The sequence below is a fragment of the Bos mutus genome, chromosome 11 (assembly GCF_027580195.1).
Source record: "Bos mutus isolate GX-2022 chromosome 11, NWIPB_WYAK_1.1, whole genome shotgun sequence".
Lineage (NCBI taxonomy): Eukaryota > Metazoa > Chordata > Mammalia > Artiodactyla > Bovidae > Bos > Bos mutus.
Window position 1 is genome coordinate 2712168 of NC_091627.1, and position 13492 is coordinate 2725659.

The window sequence follows — 13492 nt, forward strand, 5'->3', positions numbered from 1 at the left end:
ACTGAAGTGATTCCAGTCGCCCCCATAGGTTACCGGGCGCCCGCCGCGTACTGGGAGCCGCCTCTGCCCACAATGCTTTGCGTCCCGCCCCACAGTGCTTTGCGTTTCCCGCCCCAAAGTCTTCCGGCGGCAGCGAGGCCCGGTTAATCGATCGCCGCGCGCTGGCGGCTCGGCGCTCGGCCAGCCGCGCCTGCGCACGTGGTGATTTCCAGCGAGTGCCGCTGGGCGGGTGAGGGTCTTGTCTCGTGCTGAGGGCCCTGTGGGCCTGGTGGCGGCCCGGAACGCTGCACCCCGGTCCTCCTCGCTCCGAGCAGGACGGTGAGCGAGCCCCGGCCGACCCCCGAGCCTCCGGCTATGACATCCCTGCTGGCGAAGGACGCTTACCTGCAGGGCCTGGCCAAGAAGATCTGCTCCCAGCCCAGCGCCGAGCCGCAGAAGCGCAAATCGGGTAAAGGCGCAGCCCGGGGGGCCAGGGCGGTGAGGGCTTCGGACAGGGTACCCCGTCCGCCCTCGCGGCGCTCGCGTCCCCACTCCCCTGCACCGCCCCTGAGCCGTCTTCAGGCGGAGCAGACCCTCAGACGCGTGAAGCGGGCCTGCGACGTTCCAGAGGGAGACACCGTGAGAGACGCTCAGGGCCGCGCCGCCGCCCCGGCCCGTTGGGGGCTGTCTCGGGGTCCGAGGGGGCTCAGCCGTGCGCCCCACCAGGCGGGAAGCTCGGCCGGGGTTTGGAGGACGTGACTCTGCGGAACAGGCTCGGCCAGCTCTCCACATTGAGTGGCAAGGCTGGTGTGAGCGTTGATGAGAAAGATGATTTATTCAGCCCATTACTGTGGGCAGTGTGGGGAGAAGGGAGGAAGAAGGTGGCCCTGCCAATGGTAGTGTACGTGGCAGGGGTGACAGGGCCCCCTCATACACACAAATAGGCGAAGCAGACAAAAGCTGCCCTGTGGGGAGCCGGGGCTCGTAAGTCCTGTCCAGCCTGGGAGGAGAGGGAGAGCGGCAGGGACGGGCGTGGACCTACCAGAGGAGAAACGGACTTTCGTTACACCCGGAAACCTGTTCACTCTAGGGGTTAAGTGAGTTCCCATCACTCAGTGAAAAGTTAGATCTGTGTCTTTCTAGTTCCTTTCCTGTGTATTTCTCCCTGAACCAATCGGGTCCCTACTTGGTGCACTCATTTCTCATTTTCCTTTTAAAATATAAACATTTTCTCCACCTTTTCTTTGCCACATCACTTATGGGATCTTAGTTCCCCAACCACACATTGAACTCAGCCCTTGGCAGTGAGAGTGTGGGGTCCTAACCACTGATTCAGTTCAGCTGCTCAGTCGTGTCTGAGTCTTTTCCACCCCATGGACTGCAGCACCCCAGGCTTCCCTGTCCATCACCAATTCCCAGAGTTTGCTCAAACTCATGTCCATCGAGTCCATGATGCCATCCACCCATCCCACCATGTGTCAGTCCTCCCACCGCATCCTGACGCCTTCTACTCCTGCCTTCACTCTTTCCCAGAATCAGGATCTCCAGTGAATATTAGGTGTTGATTTCCTTTAGGATTGACTGGTTTGATCTTGCAGTCCAAGGGACACCAACTCCCAGAGCTTGCTCAAACTTCTGTCCATTGAATTGGTGATACCATTCAACCATCTCATCCTCTGTCATCCCCTTCTCCTGCCTTCAATCTTTCCCAGCATCAGGGTCTTTTTCAGTGAGTCAGTTCTTCACATCAGGTGGCCAAAGTATTGGCGCTTCAGCATCAGTCCTTCCAATGAATAGTCAGGACTGATTTCCTTTAGGATGGATTGGTTTGATCTCTTTGCAGTCCAAGGGACTCTCAGGAGTCTTCTCCAACACCACAGTTCAAAAGCATCAATTCTTTGGTGCTCAGCTTTCTTTATGGTCCAACTCTCACTTCCACACGTGACCACTGGAAAAACCACAGCTTTGACTAGCGGACCTTTGCTTTTTAGTATGTTGTCTAGGTTAGTCATAGCTTTTTTCCAAGAAGTAAGTGTCTTTTAATTTCATGGCTGCAGTCATTTTGGAGCCCAAGAAAATAAAATCTGTCACTGTTTGTACTGTTTCCCCATCTGTTTGCCATGAAGTGATGAGACTGGAGCCATGGTCTTCATTTTTTTTTTTTTTTTTCCATTTTTTGAATGTTGAGTTTTAAGCCAGCTTTTTCACTCTCCTCTTTCACTTTCATCAAGAAGCTCTTTAGTTCCTCTTTGCTTTCTGCCATAAGGATGGTATCATCTGCATATCTCAGGTTACTGATATTTCTGCTGGCAATCTTGATTCCAGCTTGTGCTTCATCCAGTCTGGCATTTTGCATGATGTACTCTGCATATAAGTTAAATAAGCGGAGTGACAATATACTGCCTTGACGTATCCCAGTTTTGAACGAGTTCATTTTTCCATGTCTGGTTCTAACTGTTGCTTCTTGATCTGCATACAGATTTCTCAGGAGGCAGGTAAGGTGGTCTGGTATTCCCATCTCTTTAAAAATTTTCCACAGTTTGTTGTGATCCACACAGTCAAAGACTTTAGTGTAGTCAATGAAGCAGATGTAGGTGTTTTCCTGGAAATCCCCTTGCTTTTTCGATGATCCAGTGGATGTTGGCAATTTGATCTCTGGTTCCTCTGTCTTTTCTAAATCCAGCTTGAACATCTGAAACTTGTCAGTTTATGTACTGTTGAAGCCTAGCTTGGAGAATTTTGAGCATTACTTTGCTAGCAGGTGAGATGAGTGCAATTGTGCGGTAGTTTGAACATTCTTTGGCACTGCCTTTCTTTGAGATTGGAATGAAAACTGACCTTTTCCAGTCCTGTGGCCACTGCTGTTTTCCAAATTTGCTGACATATTGAATGCAGCACTTTTACAGCATCATCTTTTAGGATTTGAAGTAGCTCAGCTGGAATTCCATCACCTCCGCTAGCTTTGTTTGTAATGATGCTTTCTAAGGCCCACTTGACTTCACACTCCAGGATGTCTGGCTCTAGGTGAGTGATCACACCATCGTGGTTATCTGGATCATGAAGATCTTTTTTTGTATAGTTCTGTGTATCCTTGCCACCTTTTCTTAATATGTTCTGCTTCTGTTAGGTCCATGCTGTTTCTGTCCTTTATTGTGCCCATCTTGCATGAAATGTTTCCATGGTATCTCTTAATTTTCTTGAAGAGATCTCTAGTCTTTCCCATTCTGTTGTTTTCCTCTATTTCTTTGCATTGATCACTTAGGAAGGCTTTCTCTGCTGTTCTTTGGAACTCTGCGTTCAAGTGGGTATATCTTTCCTTTTCTCCTTTGCCTTTTGCTTCTCTTCTTTTCTCAGCTATTTGTAAGGCCTCCCCAGACAGCCATTTTGCCTGGACTGTCAGGGAATTCCCTTTCCACCTTTTAATTTGAAAGCGTGTGTGTGTGTGTTCAGTCAGCTCAGTGTGTCCAGCACTTTGCGGACCCCGTGTACTGTAGCCTGCCAGGCTTCCCTGTCCATGGGTTTTTCCAGGCAAGAGTTCTGGAGCAGGTTGCCATTTCCTCCTCCAGGGCACCTTGCTGACACAAGGATCGAACCCGCATCTCTTTGCCAAGTGGATTCTTTCCCACTAGCGCCACCTGGGAAGCCCAAAACGATATAGCTCATTCTGGGGTACACAGTTTGTTGTGGGACGTGCCTTCATTGTCCCTGAGGATGGATACAAGGAGACTGCTGGGTCAGCGTGTGGATGTTGGCGGTGGGTCAGCATATTACACTCATCAGGGATTGATGAGTGTGACCAGTCTGCTTTCCAGGAGGTGTGTGGTTCTGAGCTCAGTGGATGAGGGTCCCCACAACTCCCATCTCAACTGGCTTTTGGCATCCTTCTGAAATCAAAACCTTTGCAGGACCTTCTTACCTACTGACTGGGTCACGGGGATTGAAGTGGCAGCCCTTTATCGTTTCTTGTTTCAGCTGGCAAAACTCAAGTCTCAGAAGCTGCTGCGCCCCCCAGGAAGAAGAGGAAGAAAGCGCAGAAGAAATCCCGGGAGCGGGAGAGGAAGACTGCAAAGCCCAAGGCCCAGGCCTCTGCGGAGAAGTCTGAGGCCAGGAAGCCAGAGGTGGCCAAGGAGGAGGAGGGAGCCACCAGCTCCACCAGGGTCCCAGCAGGTGAGGGGGGCAGGCAGGCAGGCAGAGCCTGCTGGGATCTGGGATAGGTGTGCATGTGGCCCTCTCTGGTTATAACAGCAAGATCAGGTACACTGGGATGGTATGAGGCTTTGTAGAGGACAGATCGCAGGGTCTATGGGTGGATGGGCAGCTCAGGAAGGGCACAGAAGCCCCAGGTCATATAGTAACCGGGACAGAGAGGGGCATGGCTGTGTCCTCTAAAATCCTCAGCGACCTGGCATGCCGAGCTTCACTGCCCTCAAGTTTCTGAAGTGATGTCCTGAGAGCTGCCTCTGGGTGTGGGTGGGTGCCGCAGGAGTTGGAAGAATCCAGAGATGGGTTTGGCCCGTGCTACACAAGCAAGCCCTACCCCGGAGGCCAATCCAGCTTGAAGAGGCCCTGCAGTTCCACCAGTGGCCACTGGGCGGGAGTCGGGGTGTGGGGCGCACACGGAGGCTCAGGCTTTGAATCCGGCCCCTGTTGTGGGGGGGGTGGGGGGGCACAGGAAGGTTGGGAGGGGCTCTCCTTTCGGATTTCTGATCCTTCTTTGCAGATGGCCTGGCCGCAGAGCCTGACTCTTTGTTTGCCTTGGACGTTCTGCGGCAGCGCCTGCATGAGAAGATTCAGGAGGCACGGGGCCAGGTAGGTGTGGGGTGGGGGCGGGCAAGGGTCTCTGGGTGCTGCAGGGCTTTCCCCACCCCACCTGGAGGAGACACCCTGGTGCTCTCCGAGGTTGGCTCCCTGCTCTGCCAGCCGTCGTGGGCCTGGGCAGGAGGGTCTCGGCAGCTCTGTTCTGCGGGAGGTCAGGTGCCGTTCTCGTCATCTAGGGGGGCGGTGCAGGCTCAGCCCCCATGTTGAGCTGCTGCCTCTTCTCTGCTGCGGCCTTTGAGAGGCTTGGGCTCCTCTCTCAGTAGCACTTCCTGGGCGTTCGTTCTTTTGATTGTCCTGACGGCCCCTGAGGTAAGCCAGGGCCTGAGGTGAGGCGACCTGCCCGAGGGGACCGCCACGGGACTGTTGCTCCGGGATGTGAACCAGCCTCAGTGCCGAGTGCTTAGTGGGGTCGCCTCCCCCTCCTTTCCCTGGGGACCTCCCCAGGCCTCTGCCGTGGGGGACAGGCCCGAGGGCCGTGCCTTCCTGCGGTGGTCCAGAGTGCTCTTGTCTGCCGGGCGGGGTCTGCACCAGCAACACTGCCTTGTCCTGACCGAACCTCCCCATCTGGTGGTGGCGGGGCCTCAGCCGCCTGCCCTCACCCCGTCTGACCGGATGGAGGCCAGTGTGCCCCTTGTTGGGTCATCAGGTAGACTTAGTGGCCCCCTTTTGGGAAGTGCCCTGGCAGGTGGTCTGTGCCTGGAATCTGGAAGGTGTGGTTCTCAGAGGGTCCCCTCGTCCTTGTTTTGGGCGCACTCTGGGGCCAGGTCATCTCGGGGTGGGACGCCGCACCCCGCCGGCCCTGGTCCTGACCTGACTGCACGTGCTAAGCTGGGGGCCCCATTATGAGAACCTTATGAGTGAGCGCGGGATCACCCCACAGGGCAGCGCCAAGGAGCTGTCCCCCGCTGTTTTGGAGAAAAGACGCCGGAGGAAGCAGGAGCGCGACCGGAAAAAGAGGAAACGGAGGGAGCTGAGAGCAAAGGAGAAGGCGGCCAAGGCACTGGAGGGGGCAGAGGCCACCGAGCCGGACCTTCAGGTGCCCAGGGAGGAGGCGCAGGCCCAGCCGGGGCTGCTCTTCAACAAGGTGAGCGCTGGGCTGAGTGCCCGCCCTGTGCTGCCGTGGGGCGGGCGGAAGTGGGCCCCGTGGCAGGCGGGCAGCGGCCCTAAGCTCGAGTCGCCCTCTCCCGCGAGGTGGAGGTGACCGAGGAGGAGCCAGCCAACAAGGCCCAGCGCCGGAAGGAGAAGAGGCAGAAGCTGAAGGGGAACCTGACACCGCTGACGGGCAGGAACTACCGGCAGCTGCTGGAGCGCCTGCAGGCGCGGCAGGCCCGGCTGGAGGATCTGCGGGACCGGGACGCGGGGCAGGCCCAGGAGCTCGAGGCCAAGATGCGCTGGACCAACCTGCTGTACAAGGCCGAGGGCGTGAGGATCCGCGACGATGAGCGCCTGCTGCAGGAGGCCCTGAAGCGCAAGGAGAAGCGGCGCGCGCAGCGCCAACGCGCCTGGGAGAAGCGCACGGCGCACGTGGTGGGCAAGATGCAGCAGAGGCAGGACCAGCGGCGGCAGAACCTGCGCAAGAAGAAGGCGGCCAAGGCCGAGCGCCGCCTGGAGAAGGCTCGCAAGAAGGGCCGCATCCTGCCCCAAGACCTGGAGCGCGCCGGCCTGGCCTGAGGCCCTGGCTGCCCAGCCCCCATCTCGGGTCATGCAGGCTCCGGCGGAAAGTGGACTCTGCCACGTACCTCTCACCGGTTTGTCCGGGGCTCAGTACCCCCGTGCAGAAGAGCCTTCAGATCCGGGGAAGGGGCTGACCCGGATCCAGCTCCAACCTCTTATTAGACCAGAGGCTCTCTGCAGGTTGTGGGGTAGCGGCCCAGGGAGCTGTGAGGAGGGAGCGGGCACCTGGGGGGGCTTTGCTGGCCGCCCCTTCCTCTCACTGTCGCAGGAGCAGGAAGGGCATGGCCTTTGTGACTGCGGTGTTGGCCCCAGGCGCGCTTGGTAAGGGAATAAGCAGCTCCTGCAGCAGAGCTACAGTGGAGGTGATGGGCTTGGTAACGGAGCAGGAGGGCGTGCTCAGGCGCCTGTGATTGAGTTACACAAGTTGATGTGGAAAGAGGGTAGAGAGTAGAATTTAAGGTGAAGATGGTTATTAAAAATTCTAACTACTAAAAGATAGTGTTATTGGAGTAGGAGGGAAAAGAAATTGGAGCCGGCTGGATAGTATCAGTCTAGGGGGAAGTGGGAGAGAAGGGGTAAAACCTGGAGAACTACCTGGATGGATGGAGGGTCCGCAGTGACGGACAGGTGAGTGCAAGCCCATAGGCAGGCAGCGTTGACACGCGCGGGTGAAGTGTGTGGTACGTGGGTTGTGTTTCAGGAAGACTTCGTAACATTCTTTAGACTAAATTCCAGTTAAGAAACAGATGGTAACCAAAAGGAAACTGGTGTGACTGTCATTAGATGACGATGTGTTACTAGAGTTTTAAAGGTATTGCTAGAGAGAAAGGATGTCACTGAATAGTGAAACAGGTTCAGATCACCTGGAAGGTAAACAGCCTTGCCCCAGAAACAGCTTCAGATCTGCCTAACAGAAGCTGACACTCTGCAGGAGAAGTCAGTTCACAAACCAAGTGGGAGATGCTTAACATCTGCTCTAGGGACTGATGGTCAAGTAGACAAAATCAGATGGATCCGGAAGATTCAGATGAGAGTGTTTATAAGCTTGATCTAATGGACACACAGACCTGTGTACCTGAAAACTGTGTGTACTGGGATTTCTCTAGTGGCCCAGTGCTTTAGTTCAGTCACTCAGTCACGTCCAACTCTTTGCTCCCCCTTGGACTACGGCATAACAGCAGGCTTTCCTGTCCATCACCGACTCCTGGAGCTTGCTCACACTCGTGTCCATCAAGTTGGTGATGGACTCTGCTCCAGTGCAGGGGTATGGGTTCAGTCCCTGGTTGGGAAACTAAGATCCTGGATTCCGCAGGCTGTGGCCACATTTTTTTTAAGAAATTAAAAAGAAAACCTCAAGCACACACGGAACAGTGGTGAAAACTGAGCATCACCTGGTCCACAAAGCAAGTCGTATTTCAGAGCTTGGGCTTCGCACAAAGTGTGTTATTGGGCCATAAGACAGTTTTAAATTCCAGAGGTAACTGTTAAAGTTACATGTCTGGAAGTTTAAAAACACACTTCTAAATTACCTGTCAAAGAATCCTCATAGATGTGAGAGACTGTTTAGGATTGGAAGATAACGGAAGTGATGTGCATTAACATTTGTGGGCCTCAGCTGAGACAGTGCCAAAAGCACTTTATAGCCGCAAAGCTGTGCTTATGTGTATCCTTGGTTTTAAGTGTTAGCAGGTGAGTCCATCATGCGGCACAATTTTCTGCTTGACCTAGAGCCTCACTCCTGGGCTCTGTTGACCCGCTCTGCCCCGGGCAGTTGCTCCCAAATTAATGTCCACACGTTGCAGTCAGGAGAGTTGGGAGAGTGTAGCCCCCTGTGGGAGTTGAAGGAGCATCTCCCAAGGCCTGGTGGGTATGTGTCATTGGGTATTCCGCTCCTTCCTCTGAAGCCTGGAAGGCCAGGAAGCACGCCCCTCCACCCTAGAGTGCTGCTGTGGCCTAGTGTCATGTAGCTCGTGTGCGAAGCGAGCAAATGGTGCGCTTTGGTGGCAGGTTGCATCAAGCAGCCCTGGACAATAGGAGTTAGAGGGAAGGAAGGGTGAGGAGGTATGGAGCATCCACCTGGTGGGAGACCGTCTGTGTCCAAGTATAGAACAACGCTGCAGCCGCCCTGGGCTGGGCCGCCACGCTCCTGTCTGACCCAGGGCTGGGAGCTGGTGGTGCACAGAAGCAAGGACGTGCCACACAGGACTCAGGGCAACAGAAGTATCTCACTTGCAGGGAAGAGAACATTACTGGTTGAGTCTAGGAAGCTTGATGCCAACTTCTTGGGTGCTGTGTGCCTCGAGTGCAGAAAGTGAAATGCAGAAAACTTCCAACAGGCCTCACATCTCATATTTTCAGGACCAAATGACAAGAGTCTCAGAAGGCCCCCTTCCTGGTCTATCCAGTGAGTAGGATAAAAGTAACCCCTAACAGGACACATTCATGGACTGTGGCTCACGAGGATCTGGGTTCCAACAGTCCCACAAAGATGGTACTCTTAGTCCATTGGCCCTCCTCGGGTGAAGCTGGGAAGAAGGCTCCCAGCCAGCCTTTCCTTCTGCTTGGGTGCTCCAGGACTTGAGTGAACTCGTGGTTAGAAATTCAGTGAGGGGCTGTAAGCAATTGAGTAGCTCAGTGAAGCTCTTGTTCGCCAGAGCTGCTGTCCAGGTGCAGAGGGCAGAGACCGGTCTCCAGACCCCCATGGGCTGGCTCGTTTGGGTCATTGCACTGAGCACTAGCTTGGCCAACAGTTGAGGAACCTCACACGACCATGTCACAACATGTTCCCTGCTGCCCTCAGGTCCCCGGTCTGCACGGCCCCGGGAGCTTGGTTCTACCCCTGTGTCTCCCACGGCATTCCATCCAGCCTTCAAAGAGCCACTGTGGTGCCTCTCTGGTGCTTTTCCCAGGACCTTGGGAGAGGAGGAGTCTTCTGTAGGCTCCCCAGCCTATGAGGTGGATGAGCAGGTAACACAGTTAAGACCCTCCAACAAGCCTGGCCCTCTACTGAGAGTTCTTAGCTCTTGTAAGTTATTCCTAGGGATTTCTGTAAAGTTCACTTAACCTTAGCTTGGGCCACTGTGGGTTCCAGGTTTTGGCTGAGCACCAAAGGAAGTAATGGGAACTTTTCCGGTTCCCTAGTCAGCCCACTAGACCTTGCTTCTGGAAGGAACCATATCTGGAACTGCACCACTCCTTTCTTGGCCAAGCACTTCTAGAATTAGTTCCCACTTAGTTACGTGATTTTTTTTTTCCCCAAACTTTCTTTTCTTTTTTTTAAGGGAGTGCTGCTCCCTTTAAAAAAAAAAAAAAGTTTATTTCTTTTTGGCTGTGTTGGCTCTTCATTACTGCTCAGGCTTTTCTCTAGTTGTGAATGGGGGCTCCTCTCTAAATAAATGGGCTTTATTTCAGTGGCCTCTCGTGCAGCACAGGCTCAGTAGTTGGGAGATACTGACTTAGTTGCTCTTTGCCATGTGGGATCCTCCCGGATCAGGGATCGAACCCATGTCATCTGCATTGGCTGGCAAATTCTCTACCACTGAGCCACCAGGGAAGCCCCTCAGACTCTTCTGACTTTGACTTTGTAATTGACCACATGGGTCTTGCTGAGATCTCTCATATATCAGTCTAGAGACAAGGTGAGATGGGGGTGAAATGGAGGAGACTGGTTTCACCTTGGAAGTGACGCCTCAGATGAGTTTTTAGATATGGCAGGGACTGATTTCTCAAGGTGGTCCTCGGTAGGTTGGATATTCAGGGTACCCAAGGTACCCAAAATTGTCCAAATACCCCTGTCTCAATTCCCAGGACTGATGAGTGCTCCAGCTCTCCCATGAGAGATCTGGTAAGGTTGTGAATTCACCTGTTGGTAGGATTTGCTAGTGAACTAGCTAAAACTTCAGTTTTCTGTTAATTCAGTCTTGGCAGTTGCAAACTCAGAGATTCTTCTACAAAGTAAGAGAAAGTTCCTGATTCTCAGCTCTTGTCTTGACCTAAAACTTTAGGACTTTGAGCCTGTCGTTGTCTATTGACTACCCAGCACTGTTAAGGGAGACCTCCCCATCCCCAGTCGCCTTGAGTAGTCCTTGAGTTTCTCAAGTCTTACTGTTTTTAAGGTGGTGTCAGCTAGTCTCAAAGTCTTGCCTTCAAAAGATATTTGTCTCTGGTGTCCACATCTCCAGATAAGTTGTTTTGTAGCTGTGTGCCAGTACATCCAGGGTCCCCTCCCTTGGTGCTGTCTAGATGGCTACCCTCTGCTAAAATCATAGGCTTCCCAGGTGGTGCTACTGGTAAGGAACCCACATGTCAACGCAGAAGACGTAAGAAATGTGGCTTCAGTCCCTGGGTCGGGAAGATCCCCTGTAGAGGGCATGGCAACCCACTCCAGTATTCTTGCCTGGAGAATCCCACTGACAGAGGAGCCTGGTGGGCTACAGCCCATAGGGTTGCTAAGGGTCAGTACGACAGAAGCGCCTTCGCATACACAGCTAAAATCCAGCCAGATAACAAGTCCCAGGTTTTCCCTGACTCATCCATGACAGGTCATGTTGTGTTGTGTTCACAAAAGTGCTTTTTAACAAAACTAGTAGTTAAAAGCCACGCTGATGACTGGATATGTCTTAGCAACTAGGAATAGAGGAAAGTGTCCTCAACTGGGTAAAAGTTTACCAAAAGTGTAAAAATACCATCATACTTAATACCGTCATCAGAGTTTTCTTGCTAAGATGAAGAACAAGGCAAGAATGTCTCTTCTCATAGCTGCTTTTCAGTGTCACACTAGAAGTCCTAGCACATGCAATAAGACAAGAAAAATAAAACATGCAGATTGGGAAGGAAGAAGTCAAACTGTCTTTGCAAATGACATGATCATCTATATAGACATCCAAAAGATGACAAACCCTGAAACGCATAAATGACTATATCAGGGTTGCGGGGTACAAAGTAAACATGTAAACGTCAGCCGCTTTCCTGTATACCAGTAATGAACAAGTGGACTTTAAAATCAATAACATATTATCATTTACACTATGTGAAAATCAATATAAGCATACCTCAGATATATTGCCATTTATTGCAATATCCAGATATTGCAGATAGACCACCACAATAAAATGAATATTGCAATAAAGTCACACCTTTTTCTTTTGTTTCCCAGAGCATATAAAAGTTATGTTTACACTATATTGTGGTTAGTTATTAAGTGTGCAATAACATTATGTCTAAAAAAAATGCACATACCCACACCTTAATTTTTAAAATATTGGCAAAAAATGCTACCCGTCACCTGAACCTGCAGTGAGTTGTATTAAAATCAAAGATCACAGATCACTGTAACATACAATAACAGTATAAAGTTTTCTTTCAAGATTGTGAGAGGTGCAAAATGGGACATAGAAGCATGAAGTAAGGGAACGCTGCTGGGAACATGGTGCTGACGGACGCTTGACGCGCCAGCCTTCAGTTTTTAAGGAAGCAGTGTCCTTGACGTGGAGTAAGGCAAAGTGCAGGAAGAGGTGTGCCTGTAAAGGGCGATCTCGCTGACACGGAGCTGAAAGGACAGAAGCAGAAGCTCTCATGCACATATCACTCAATACAGTGTCAGTAGGAGCTGGGCCTTGCCTCTCAGGCAGGAATGACCCCACTACTGCCAACAGGAGGAAGAGAGAATTTCTCCTTGCCTGGTGGTAGCTCAATGTCAGGCTGTCACAACTCAGCTGATGAAAATCCACTGTACGTCAAGTCCCAGTTTACTCCAATGGACATATAATTTTTAGTAGCCCTTTCCAACTTCCCCTTCTGCTCTATAAAAGAGTTTCCTTGCAGCTTCCATGGTGGCCTGGTGGTAAAGAGTCTACCTTGCAATGCAGGGTATGTGGGTTCAAACATTGGTCAGGGAACTAAGATCCCATATGCCATAGGGCACCCTAGTCCACAAGGAAGAGCTGCTGAGCCCGTGCACCACAACTAGAGAGTCCATGCACTGCCAGGAGAAGGTCCCATATGACACAGGATCCTACATGCTGCAGCGAAGACCTGATGCAGCCAATAACTGTTTGAAAAGTCTCCTTTACTGGACTTGCATGCGGTCCACCATAGTTGCATGTCCTGAATTGCAATTATTTGCTGCTCCTGAATAGGCCTTTTTTTTGGTGGTGGTGGTGGTGAAATAACTGATTGTCACTAACACACCTGTTAAAGTGAAGTCGCTCAGTCATGTCTGACTCTTGGTGACCCCATGGACTGTAGCCTATCAGGCTCCTCTGTCCATGGGATTTTCCAGGCAAGAGTGCTGGAGTGGACTGTCATTTCCTTCTCCAGGGGATCTTCCTGACCCAGGGATCGAACCTGGGTCTCCTGGATTGCAGGCAGATGCTTTACCATCTGAGCCACCAGGGGAGCCCTGACACACCTGTTAGAAATGGCCAGAATGCAGAACACTTGACAACATTGAATTCTGGTGAAGATATGGAGCAGTACAGTTTCATTCACTGCCAGAATGCAAAATGATATAGCTGTGTTAAAAAAAAAAAAAAAAACACTGGCAGTTTCTTACAAAATGAGACAAATTCTTACCGTATGACCCAGCAATCATACTCCTCAGTATTCACCCAAATAAAGTGAAAATTTATGTCCATACAAAATCCTGCAGAAGGATGTTTATAACAGCCTTATTTACAATTGCCAAAACTTAGAAGCAATCAAGATGTCCTTCAGAGCAACCTAGATGTCCATTGACAGATGAGTAGAGAAAAAAATTGTGGTACATATATATAATGGAATATTACTCAACTATAAAAAAGAATATATTTGAGTCAATCCTAAAGAGGTGGATGAACCTAGAGCCTATTATGCAGAATGAAGTAGGTCAGAAGTTCAGTCACTTAGTCGTGTCTGACTCTTGGGACCCCATGGACTGCAGCACTCCAGGCTTCCCTGTCCATCACCAACTCCCAGAGCTTGCTCAAATTCATGTCCACTGAGTCAGTAATGCCATCCAAACATCTTATCCTCTGTCGGCCCC

General features: G+C 51.7%; 1 protein-coding gene across 1 annotated transcript; it reads left to right on the top strand.

Moving 5' to 3' along the window:
- The first annotated feature begins 166 nt into the window (after positions 1 to 166).
- On the top strand, positions 167 to 11599 carry SURF6 (surfeit 6). The gene is made up of 5 exons (XM_005897426.3): positions 167 to 448; positions 3952 to 4146; positions 4700 to 4788; positions 5678 to 5881; positions 5989 to 11599. Exons 1-5 carry the CDS (start codon positions 355 to 357, stop codon positions 6466 to 6468), a joined length of 1062 nt encoding a protein of 353 aa, XP_005897488.1. The 5' UTR covers positions 167 to 354; the 3' UTR covers positions 6469 to 11599.
- Positions 11600 to 13492: the final 1893 nt, after the last annotated feature.